Source organism: Python bivittatus, unplaced genomic scaffold (genome assembly GCF_059951505.1).
Source record: "Python bivittatus isolate LINGU-HERP-01145 unplaced genomic scaffold, Pbiv_v1 ctg000220_np1212, whole genome shotgun sequence".
Lineage (NCBI taxonomy): Eukaryota > Metazoa > Chordata > Lepidosauria > Squamata > Pythonidae > Python > Python bivittatus.
In genome coordinates, this window is record NW_028277048.1 from 34318222 (window position 1) to 34330909 (window position 12688).

At 41.0% G+C, this 12688-nt stretch overlaps 1 protein-coding gene across 2 annotated transcripts in view; it reads left to right on the forward strand.

Moving 5' to 3' along the window:
• Nucleotides 1-12688, forward strand: part of MAP2K6 (mitogen-activated protein kinase kinase 6) — a 120062-nt gene that overhangs the window by 66758 nt on the left and 40616 nt on the right. For both annotated transcript variants that reach the window (XM_088138331.1, XM_088138330.1), the window contains exons 3-5: nt 5388-5436; nt 6967-7080; nt 11253-11372. In XM_088138331.1, coding sequence (XP_087994457.1) covers nt 5388-5436; nt 6967-7080; nt 11253-11372 — 283 coding nt within the window. The remainder of the gene's footprint in view (nt 1-5387; nt 5437-6966; nt 7081-11252; nt 11373-12688) is intronic.

Sequence of the window (12688 nt, forward strand, 5' to 3'; positions counted from 1 at the left end):
GCCCTACTTGAGCTGCTTGATGCTATGGCCAGTTTGGCAGTAGAGTTTCCCAAACTTAGGGCATTGGGGACTTCCATTTGCCCCTCTCTAGGTGCAAGTTCAGAGGTACCTTGGGGATTCATGGCAACCGTGGACTAGATTACCGAGGCCCTGACTCACTGTGGGGGTGAAGTGTTAGAAATGATCTTTCTCTCTGAATGAGATAGCACTTCTGCAGACAGAGTTGGTACACACTTTGAGGGTCTTCTTGGACTCACCATTTATGCCCATTCCTGGATTGGGAGGTCTTGCTCATGGTTACTGACCCTTAGTCACTTCCTAGTTGGACTGCTGCAAGGCATTCCACATGGTACTCAGAGAACTGGAAATTAACTGATTTAGGCATCTGTACAAAGCAGCAAGGTCACCTATTATAATAGAGAAAGTAAGGAGCTGTAAGGGATAGATCTTCCTGGAAAGACCTTTGCTCCTTCTTTACTTCTTAAAAATGTATTTAAAGAGAGTTAAGAGTTCAGATTAGTGCATTATGTGGTAGCACAAATCTGTAACGGTTTATCAAGATAATAGAATATGTGCTTGCTTCAGGCTATTGAATAATTTTTTCCTAATTGCAAACTAGATTAAAAAGCAGTGCAAGATAATGCACAGGGACTTATCCTTTAATGGAGGGGAAGTCATAGTGCGGTTGGTGTGTGCTAGTTCTTGCATTGATTTTAGGATACTGGGACCATAAACTGTCATACTGGAGTAGCAGTTCTTGGATTGTTTTTACATTGTATTCTGACAAGCTCTGTACTTGAACTTTTTGACTCTTCAGTTGTGGGAGTTTTCATTCATTTCAAGGCTGTGAAATAGATGATAATGGCAGGTAAAATCTTCTTGCCTTAGCTGCAACAATCAGCAGGAGGAAAACCAAGTTTCTGTTTGCTGCCTTGTCTCTTGTTTTCTGTGGTTGTGTTATGTCTTCAGTTAGATTGCTTCTTAGTCTGCTCTGGCCTGGGAAATTCTTAAAGTCACTTCCACTGCTTCCAGTAAAAAGATAATGTTTGCCTAGCGTGCAGGGTCATAGAGAGTGACTTAGAGCCTTGACGTTTGCTGGATTAATGATTACTTGAGGGTACCTTGACAAATTTGTTAGATAACACAGAGACTACTTTACCAAGATGTGTCAAGCTGGCCTTTCTTTCTAATTTGGCAATTAGCTAGCATAACAACCTTTCCCCCCCTGCTCTTGTACTGTGTCTGCCATATGTCCTTTCAAAAAGGAGATCTGTTTTAGCTTCTGGTGTCCTTTGGAAAACCTGATACAGTATGTGTTTCCCCCCTCCCCCTCTTTTTGCAAATGATAACAGGGCACCTAAAACAGCCAACTGAAGTACAGTCTTCACCAAGAACCTGATGCTGCTCTGGCAATCAATAGAAGGACTTCTTCAGACTGAACATTCTCTTGAATGCTCTAGGACCAGTTTCCTAGAGCAGAACTATTTCTCTTCTCCTTTCTTTAGTTTTCAGTTGGCCATGCCTATATCATCAACAGATGCTTCTGCCTGGAAATTATGGCAACCCAGGTCTGGCTACCTCACCAGTAGACATTAAATATGCCAATGGTGGGGAAAAGTTAGGAGTTCTGGGAATGGGGAAGGTTTAAAGCTACTGTAGAATGATCAACAGATAAATGTCTTATAGTAAACAAGATGATTTATGAAAGTCAGTATAAAAATAACTCTTTGATAAAGATACAGATTTACAGGAGCTGCCACCGTAAAGAGACTATCACATGTATAGTTGCACTGTTCTAGTATCCACATGTGACCTTTCTGGTTATTTGATGTGGCCCATCACAAGAGTCTACCACCATTTCTGCCCTCTTGCCTGTTGCCTCCTTACTGTAAGTCTGCCTTAGCATTGTGATAGCCACTACCATTTTTCTTAAAAGGTTCTGTTTCTTCAAGGTTCAGTGAGAAACTGCATCCTCTCTGAGCAGAAATGAACACCTATTGCCCTAGCTTCTGCACTATAATCATTACGTCTTGCAGATATAGGGCACTGAATAAAATCAGCAAGTGGCTGCAGCATTAATAAATCAGGAAGGGTCAGGAAAGTGGGAGAGGTCTTCAGCCTTCCCTGCTTAGTAATCCTAGCCACATAAAGACTATTGGCACAAGCTGTGTCTGCATATATGTATGAATGTGTGCATGTGTGTGCAGGCTGTCACTTATCACTCCATCATGTAATGTGGCCAGTGATGCCTAAAAACTGGTCCACTCCGGTTCTGTGAAATATCTGCTAGAATTCACTGCACATTGTGATGTCACAGTATTTTCCGACTCCAACTCCACATCATTAGCTGCTGCTGATCGGGAAGTGGATGCAAAGTAATGATCTTCAGTAGCTGCTTCATATTCACCCCAATATCAAAATTTAGCTCTGAGATATCCATGGAAGTTAAACTATTATAATCTTATATCATGCAAGTAGTTTAAAACAGGCAATGAATACATCTTCAGTATTGCTGTTTGCAGCTCTGAGTTACTTAAGCAATCTTTCTTCTTTTTAAAAAAGGAATATTTAAGAAGAGGGAATACCTAATTGAAATGAAATACCAAAAGCAAGTTTATATTGATATCAGAAGTTGAAAACTTGGGCATGTGGAGTTTGGATTACTTGAGGAATTCAACTTAACATCTCCTGGTTTTTCTGTGTTAAGTTGTAGTGTGACTTAAGTAGGAGTCCTTTTAAAAAGAAACATGACTGACCCTTTGCAAAAGGAGGGATTTATGGCAAAACTCAGCATTGCTCAGTTTACTTAGAGCTATTTCTGTCATGGAAGATACAAGATATATACAGGTAGTCCTTGACTTATGACCATTCATTCAGCAACTGTTTGAAATTACGACAGCACTGAATGAAGGAACTTACGACTCATGCCTGAAGTTATGACCGTTGCAGCACCCCTGTGGTCACGTGATCAAAATTTGGGTGATTAGCAGCCTGCCTGCACTTATGACTGCAAGGGTGCTTCAACTCCCCCCCCCGCCTATCTCTGCCCCCCAATCTCTGCCCTTTTGGCTACCCTGCATCCTGCCTTGCAGGGCGGCAAGCAGAACCGCAAGTCTCTTGTGCAGCTCAGCACAAAGCTGCAGACGCCCCAGCCCAGCTGCCCCAGGAAGCATTCATTCGCCCAGATGCCTTCTCTCCCAGTTCCTCACACCAACCTTTTGCCTTTTATGCCTAGCTGCCGCGGCCAAAGCAGAAGCGCCTTGCTGCCTGTGCTGTCTCCTTTTCGGACCCAGCTCCTCTGGCGAACATATCCTCCACATGGCTCCCCGAACCTTCAGAAGGCTGTCTTCGGAAACCTGCACTGTGTTCGCAGAGCCTTCAGAAAGACAGAGCAGGTTTTGCGCTGTCTTGGAAACCTGCCCTGTTTTCCGTAGGCTCTGCACTGTCCTCAGAAACCTGTGCTGTCTTTCCGAAGGGAGAGATGTACTTTCAGACTTGCAAGATCCTGTTACTGTAATCTTACAGTAAAGGTAGTAGTAGTACTTATGGTTGGTGCTTCTTGTCTGGGCTACCTTTAAGGGCTGACATCAGTCTTGCAAGTCTGAAAGTATCTCTCTCCTCCCTTGCCTGTACAGTCCAAGAAACCTGGGAGGGTCCCTTCTGAAATGTTTGCCACTCCCCCATTGCTTCTGCAAGCTAAGCTGCCTCTTATCTGACTGTTGTCTGCTGCTGCTGCTGCTGCTCCTGCTCCTGCTGCTCCTATTCCTGTCTCTCAAGGACATTCTCACAGACCATTACAGCACACTACTCACGGTGCACACTATTTCCCCAAAGTGCCTGTTTTAATGCTATGATAATAACATGATGAGGCAGCTGTCTCTGAAACACATGAAATCTCAATTAGATTTTGTTGTTATTTCTTTCCCAGTTCCCTCCTCCCCCTCTCTTTCTCCTATTTGTATCAACTTTACATTTTTGTTTCTTTGAAAGCCTTAATGGCTCTTTCCTTTCCTAATATAGGATTGTATGGCTTTTGAGGGTTCCATTTTGAAAGTGCCAGAAGTGAATCAGTAAACTTCTCCCAACAGCTGGCTGCTGTGTACACGCCATCCATACAGAAGAGAGGCACGCCGTAGATTTTTGTTCGCATTGTAAAGAAGTGAGAGGAAACAGGTCCTCTAGGTTGCAAGCTTCCCTCTAGGAATAGGTCTTCAGGTTTTTTACCATCCTCCCAGCCCAGATGTTCCTTAGAGCTGTCTCCATTTTGAGGACTTTATCCAAAGAAGGGGATGATAAGGAGAGCATCAGAGAACATTGCAGCCTTGTAACTAATAGATAGGCATAAACATGTAGACCTGCAGAAGAGAAAAAAGAGGGGAAGGATGCCCCCTCCCCCACTTTTGCTTCTTTAATTAATTTGGCCCTTGAGTCATTTGCTGAATGTGGTCTTGAGGCAAACAGATCTAAATTTCTCTCTTGAAAGCTTTTGAAATGTTCACAGGAATGGGGAATTCCAATAACATTCAAAAGATGGCCTATGAAATTGGGCCATATTTCTTAACAGCGAGTTCGGAAGATCTTCAGTGTTACATAAACTGTTGTTTCAATTTACAAGGCAGGCACTCTTATTTAGAGGAAACCACTAGAAAACTGTAGTACATCTTTCTTTTGGTCAGAGTTATTTATGATGGGCATTGGCTAGAAATTACACAGCAGCAGAATTATGAAGAATCCTTTATTTAAATACTGTTCTGGTCTCCATTTTTTAAATGTATCAACAAAGTAATTTACTTTTATTAAAAGAAATTGGAGAGATGGATTAAATAAGTGTTTAACATTTAAGATATTTTCTTAAGTTTAAAAATATATTTATGCCTGACACCAAACTATACTTTTGAGGGTCTTTGAATAGTTTGGTTGCTGCCTTTGTATAGTTGTTGCTGCTACTGTTTTTTAAAGTTCTTACATTTTAAAAAAATGTACAGTGTTTTATTGATCATTATATGTTAATTAAAAATATTTTTTAAAACTTGGGACAGTTATACAACCCCTTGTGCTTGCTGATTCTTGGCAACCTCTAAGTCTTACATCCACATTTTGAAAATTTCTTGACAGGAAACTCACATGTATAAGTAATGGTTTCTTAGAAGAGCTGTATTTTCCAAGTATACAATGAAATAAATATATTAATTCCCAAACTCCCATAATACATTAAAAAAAAAAAAAAAGTCCAGTGCAGGCTTTTTTTTTCTGAGTGAATTAATGCATTTTTCCTATGCAGGTATTCATAGCAGGGAAAAGGTGTATTTGCGGTGATTTCTATATCAATGAATTTAAGTGCAAATCAGATAATTTTCTTGCTCTGATTTTTTTTTTTAATTTCACAGGCCACCTAGAGATTTGGATTCTAAAGCTTGCATTAATATTGGAGACAAGGTATGGGGAAAATAAAATACAGTGGGTATGTCTGCTTGTGTACCTGTTGAGGGGACTAAGAAGGAAATTAATGAAAAAGTGAATAGAAGTGAACGAGGCAGTCCTATATGTGTCTCTCTCTCTGTGTATGTATGTATGTAATTTCTGAGTCTTGTTATTTACATTTTTATCTATTATATCCTTCATCTGCTTAAGCCAACATTCAAAAAGTTTTAACGTTTTAAAATGATGTGGGGCACTCTTACAGGCACTGAATTAACTTTCCTCTAAGAGCATCAGTATAGGTGGTCCTCAGGTTACAACCACTCATTCAGCAACCATTCAAAGTTACGATGGCGCTGAACAAGGGGGACTTAAGACCAGTCCTTGGAGTTCTGGCTGCTGCAATGTCATTGCGGTCACATGATCATGATCAACGTGTTCAGTGCCTAGTTTGCGATTACGTTGCAGCAAGCCACGGTCACATGATCGTGATTTCCAACATTCCTTGCCAGCTTCCCACAAGCAAAGTCAACAGGGAAGCCATCGGGAAGTCAGAAGTCACTCCTGCTCTTGCTGCTTTTTCGCCCACCTGCCTTCTGTAGCGCCTACCCGTGGCACCCACACACCCACCCACACTCTAGAGTGCTTGCCCAAGGTGTTCCCCCCTGGCACCTGCACCTCTTACCTGTAGATCCCACCCTCTGGCCTGCTTGCCTGGAACTCCCGCCTCTTCCTGCTTAATGATCTTCACGGTCCTGGGGTTATGGTGGCAACTGGGACTGTGGGATTGCCATTGTTAAGCAGTGTAGTCATGGGACATTGTGCTTTACGACTGCATCGCTTAGCAATGGAAATTCTGGTCCCAATTGCTGTTGTAACTCGAGGACTACTATATGATGTGTTTTCTTCCCTTTTACTTGCTGTCTGAAGAAATTATTCAGTTTTTACTTTTTTTTACCAGGGAGAATTGCAGGGTATCCAGCATTTCTTTGACAGGAACATGCCATCCATTTTTTTTTTTTAATACCCATGCTTACAGTTACTAGTTACTTTAATGCCTTGTCTATTTGTAGATAGCAGTTTCTGCAAAACTGAATTTAATCCATTGGCCTAGTGGTCATAAAAGCTGTAGAAGAAAAGGGTTTTTTCTCTTCTGAATGAAAAGCCATAATGGGAACAATAATTATATCAAAGCAAAAGATGAGGAAGGAAATCAGGTGCCTGGGAAAGATTGAGAGGACAAATGTCTGAACTGAGCTGAGGAGTGGAAGAGGGATGAGGATGGGCCAGTATCCTTTTGGGTCCCAAAGAGATGATGTCTCCTGTGCCAACCACTTCTCTAATCCAGCACAAGAAATAAAACCCATGGGCAAGATTAGGCAGACAGAACCAAACTGATTTAATGTGTGAAAATTGTTTAATTCTTTCCCTTTAGGGAAACTGTCCAAGAAAATGGAGAGTTAAGCAACCTACTTGCTTTGGCTGAATTGGAAAGGAGAGCTACCTTTTAACTCCTGATTTTGTTTTCTTGACTTTATTTCTTCACAGAACTTTGAAGTTAAAGCTGATGACCTGGAGCCAATATCAGAATTAGGACGTGGTGCATATGGGGTGGTAGAGATGATGCGACATATGCCCAGTGGGCAAATAATGGCAGTGAAGGTAGAGTAAGATTCTCTCCTGGTATGCAGTAACCACCCAAATTCACCCCAGCTGTTCTTCAGGATTTTAAAACAACAAAACACTGTATGATGCTAGCCAAGGGGGATGAGATCAGGTCAAATTGTGAACTGCAAGGAACAAGTGTAAAGGTCAAGTTTCATTCAGTTTTGAAAGCCCCAAGTAAGTAGAGTCTAGGTCATTTGTACAGTGGTGAATCATAAGTTATCTAGATCCACACACATGCAGTCATTCATAAAATTGGATCCAGTATCTGCATTATGTTCCATACATCCTGTTTCCATATTTAAAAATCAGGTGTTCCTTTACACTCTTTCTCTCTTTTGTGATCGATTGTCACACAGGAATGGGCTTTAGAAGTGATTTGTGGTTTTTTCCCTCACCAATTAACATGTAACTATTATTGTCTTTTCTAATGTTAATGTTAGTTAATGTTTTTTCTAAGCATTTGGCTGCTTCTGTCGGAAATAGTATGCTGGTGTAGATGCTTCTTAGTCTGACTTGAGTTCTGGAATAACTCTTAATTTTTATCTAGAATGAGTTGAATCTCTTCATGTTGATTCTTTCAAAATGTGAGGGAAGCATATGTGTGTATATGTAGAGGTAGTCCTTGCATAAGGAGGGTAATTGGGATTGGAATTTCCATTGCTAAGCGATGCAGTCATAAAGTGTGATGTCACATGACTGCATCACTTAGTGACAGCAGTCCCTGTTGCCATCGTTAAGCAAGGAGCACAGGTTGTGAAGGGAGAAACAGGAAGTCTCAAGTCACGGTCATATGAGGTCCTCCCTGCGGATGGATGTTGCGATGGCTGCAACTTTGTGGACTGGTCATAAGACCCCTCATTCAGTGCCATCGTAACTTTGAACAGTCGCTGAACAAGGGGTCGTAACTCAAGGACTACCTGTATGTATACACACAAGCACATGAGAATACTGTATTTGCATCTCCTTTCAACTTGGGTTGTACCAGCAGAATCAGAAATATATGAGGTGGAATATGGAAATAGGAATAGATCTTGTTTGTATACATTTTTAGTTGTACTCTGATAATTGAAGAAATACAGGTAGTCCTTGCTTAACAACCATTTGTCCAGTGACTTTTCAAAGTTATGTCAACGCTGAATGAATGGTACTTACGACTGGTCCCCCACGTTACGGCTGCTGCAGCACCCCTGGAGTCACATATTCAGAATTCAGGTGCTTGGCAGCCTGGCCTCATTTATGACCGCAGCGTGCTCTTCAACTCCCCCCACCTGCTTATCTCTCCCCCATTTCTGCCCTTTTGCCTGCCCTGCACTCCACTGCTACTGCCTACCCCTGCCGCCCCCTACTGTCCCCAGCTGACCTTCGCCATCTTCTTCCTCTCGCTGCTGATGAGGCGCAAAGGCCATGTGAGGTGTTGCAAAGAGCCAGCAGCTGCCTCAGCTGGGTGCATCTCGTCAGCAGTGAGAGGAAGAAGATGGCGAAGGTCAGCTGGGGGCAGAAGGAGTAGGTGGCGGTGGAGTGCAGGGCACCCGAAAGAGCAGAGATGGAGTCTGATAGGCAGGTGGAGGGAGTTGAAGCAGAGGCGAGTGCAGCAGGGCAAGAGAAGTGTGAGGTCCTTGCCTAACAGTGGCGCTGTCCTCGCCTAACAACCACAACCAGGACTACTGGAACTGCCTTCACTAAACAGTGTGGTCATGTGATGTTGCACCTAATAACCACTTAGCGATGGAAATTCCAGTCCCAAGTAGGGTCATTAAGCAAGGACTAACTGTAAGTTTTTTATGTGGGTTTTGGTCTTTCCTTGTCATATCTGGTTTCATTATGAAAGCCTCAGATTAACCACAGTTGGAACATGCCAAGATCCTAAACTAACTTCAGACCTTGGTTTAATGTTCAGACATACAAAGAGAGAGAGAGAGAGAGGATGGATTGTGTGGAGGGGTGAAAGGATGTCATTTGCAAAAAATCATCATCATCATCATCATCATCATCATCATCATCATCATCCAACTGGCCTAGATCTTCTACTTAGTGTACCAGATATTTGTAATATGCCTTTAAAATCAGTTTATTTATATACTCACATTCAATAATACTCAGGTTTTACTATGGATATTATGAACCTTGAATATCATTATAGCTTTCGAACATCAACATATTTTTGCTTTAATATGAAAAGTGACAGAGATAATAAAAAATGTGAACTAGTACAATTTCAATACAAATATGTTAAATAACTAATGTTCTTGTTAGGTAATCGCTCATACAGATCATATAATTAGACTATTTCATTCCATACTGTGATGATGATTATGTTTATGTCATGTAGTAGCAAACTATATTTCATAAAGTCTCGTAAAATATATGAGTTTGTAGAACTATGTTTTCTTTTTTTAAAAAAAAAATCTGTCAATGGATGATCCAAATTAACATTTTGGGATTGATTGTCATCTCAATAAAGATAAGCAATATTTTAAATGTGAAATTTTAAAACAGAAAGAAAAAAAAATTCTCTCACCTTTCTACTGAATTAAAACACTTGAAAAAGAGTTTCCTGCATATATTGATGGTAGATTCTACTGAAACTGATTAGCATACAAAATATAATTGATTATGACTTGTTCACTTCCTTTCTAAAAGCTGTGAGAATGGTAAGGTTTCAGGAAACAGACTAGAACTTGTTTTTAAGGCAATTACAAGAGTATTAAGCATACATGTTCCATGGTTTAATTCCATGGAGCAATTATTATCTTATTCTCTGTTTCAAAGTGCCAAACTGTGTATCAGTTGCGTTAGGTACAGATTCCAGTTACTTTGGCAACTAGTCTAATACAGATACATTACTTAATCCAAGTTACTGCTAAACCATGGTTTGATCCCTTAATATTTTGGTAATACCCAACTATACAGTAAAATCGTGGTTTAGCTTGTTGAGATAATCTCTGTGCCTATGGAAGACCTAGAGAGATGTCAACAAGACCTGCTTGTCCCCCGTGAGCAGAGAGGCTGGAGAAGTATAAAAGGCCACTCAACCAAGGTATGCATAGCAAAGATTCAGTAGCTAGCCGTAGATACAAATGTGCGTGCATGCCTCTGTTCCTGCCATGAAAAGGAATGGCAGAATCTTGGCAGAGTGCATCAGAAATGCTGTGCATGCAAAAAGCTCTGTGGATTGGGGCTGGTGAAGAATGCAGTACTAAACCTGGTCCTCTTTGTGTGGTCACTCTTCACCTTCTGCCACTGTAGCCTTGTTAATGATGGAAGATCCAAGAAAGAAAAAAAATAGGGAGAAAGACAGAAAGCACTTCTGTAATAACAATAATCCTTTACCCTTCTATAGCACCTCACATCCGAGGATCTCACAGTGCTCCCCAGACATAAATTACGCCTGTGAGGTAGGTAAGCGTTATTATCCCCATTTCACAAAGGCACAAGAGGCTTTAAAAAAAGCTTCATATATGACCTCTGATTTGAGTGCCTGTTATGGGACACTTGCAGCCTAAGCTTATGTCTATCCACTCAGTAGTAAGTTATACTGGATTTCAAAGAAGTTGCCCCTGTTTAAGTGTGCCGAGGACTGCAGCCTCCTTGTTCAAGGCCATAAAAGCACTGAGTTTTGTCAAAAGGTGCTAGGACACGGGGATTAAAGACTCCCAAGTCACTGTGCTGGCTGGCTTGAACTTTTGTGGTTGCCATATTTGAACTAACCTAATTTGGAGGCTTCCTACTTCTGATGGGTGGGCCAGCAGGTATTTGTTTCTCCTTGTCCAGCAGTAACTGAGATGAACCACCTTAGAAAAAGAATTGGTTAAACATGCTTGGTAAAATGAGCCAAATTCCTAGGTTTCCCAATGTAACACTACTGCTATAAAAACAGCACTGGCTGCCAGTTAGTTTTGGGGTGCAGTTCAAAGATTAGTTATCGTCTTTAAGCACCTATATGGCTGATGGCCTGGATATGTCTGAAACTACCTCTTCGGTTGATTCTGCCCATCCAGTAAGATCAGGAAGAGAAGGTTTGCGTCTGGTAAGAGAAGGGTCCCTCTCTTGAGGGAATGTCATCATCTTGGTTTTTCTAGCTTTTGTGACTGCCAGGTTCTTGGCTAATAAATCATCCATGATTGAGAATAAGAAGAGTGAACATTTAAACCGGCTCTGTTTTCCAGCGAATCCGAGCAACAGTGAATAGCCAGGAACAGAAGAGGTTATTGATGGACTTGGACATTTCTATGAGAACAGTAGACTGTCACTTCACTGTCACGTTCTATGGTGCACTATTTCGAGAGGTATGCCTTATGACCTTCTCACCCCTTATCTAGGATATAGAAAACTATGTTAGATTAGCTGCATGCTTATTTAGCCTGGGAGTGGGCAACCTACAGTCCTAGGGTAATATGCAGGTTTCCAGGTAATTTCAAAAGACTTCTGCAAGAGATCAGTTCAGGCTTCCCATCCCTTCTCAATAATTGCTGCTTGAGAAAGAGAAGAGTCACATCCAAAAGGAAAAGAAAGGAGTCCAGACAAACAATGAGTGTCTCACTCATTTTTGGCTTTTCACTCACCTACTTCTTGTATCAGCCTTGTCCAGTGTGTGGTTCCCACAGATTACTCTTGAAGAACTATAGTCCTTCATGGAGGAAAAAAAAAAAGATTATCTCTTCTGATGTAGCCTAGTATTTTTTGTTGTGACTGACAGTGGTTCCTAGTTTTGCCCTTCATTCGACAATTGATTGGATCAAATAATTCATGAATTTTAGTTACTCAAATAAATTGTGTCCCATCCTACTATTTAGTATGTCTTACAGCAACTAAAATATTGCAGTGTGTAATTACTCAAGATTATTCAGAGGAGGTTTGAACCTTCTTGTGAAAAAAGATGGGCTGCTTTAAGAACTAGCAGAGAGCTGCTGTGCTCACATAAGGTCCAAAGCACTTATTTAAATCATTTGCAAATTGTGCACAATCAGTTGTTGAAGTGAGACTCCAGTAGACAAATCAGTGGATACAAAATATCTTCAGTATATACAAAAACAGGCACAGACAGAAAGTTCTGAACAGGAGGGTTTACTATAGTAAGCCCAATCACAGCAAAAAATTCATTTGACCTAGAAGATGAAAAGTTGCTGGAATAGTATGTGTTTTCATCAAACAATGAAAAACAGCAAAGGAGGTATTAGAAGGATGTGTAGTCCCTTTTTATGCACTATCAGTGTGGGAATCATTGCACTAAAGAAGAGTTATGCTATTGGCATCTCTGCAAGACATTAGTTGGGCACCATTAAATGTGGTCATCTTAGTTTACCAGACTTTGACGCTAGACTTTTAAAATAGCAGGGTGAGGGGTTACTTACAAAATGTTAACAAAAAAGCTTGGCTGCCGGTACTTGAAAATGGCAGAAGTGTACTGTATCTTACATCCTTTTTAGAAACAATCAATTAAACAGTGGTTTAAAAGGTAGACCTCCCTCTAGTTTAACTTCATTGATCAAACAGAGTTTCTATCTGACAAGCAGCTTGTAAATGATTTATTTTCTCTTTGTACTGGTGTCTAATTTCTGGTGCCTCTTCTCCACACCTCTGTTGCCCATTGCTTCAATCAATC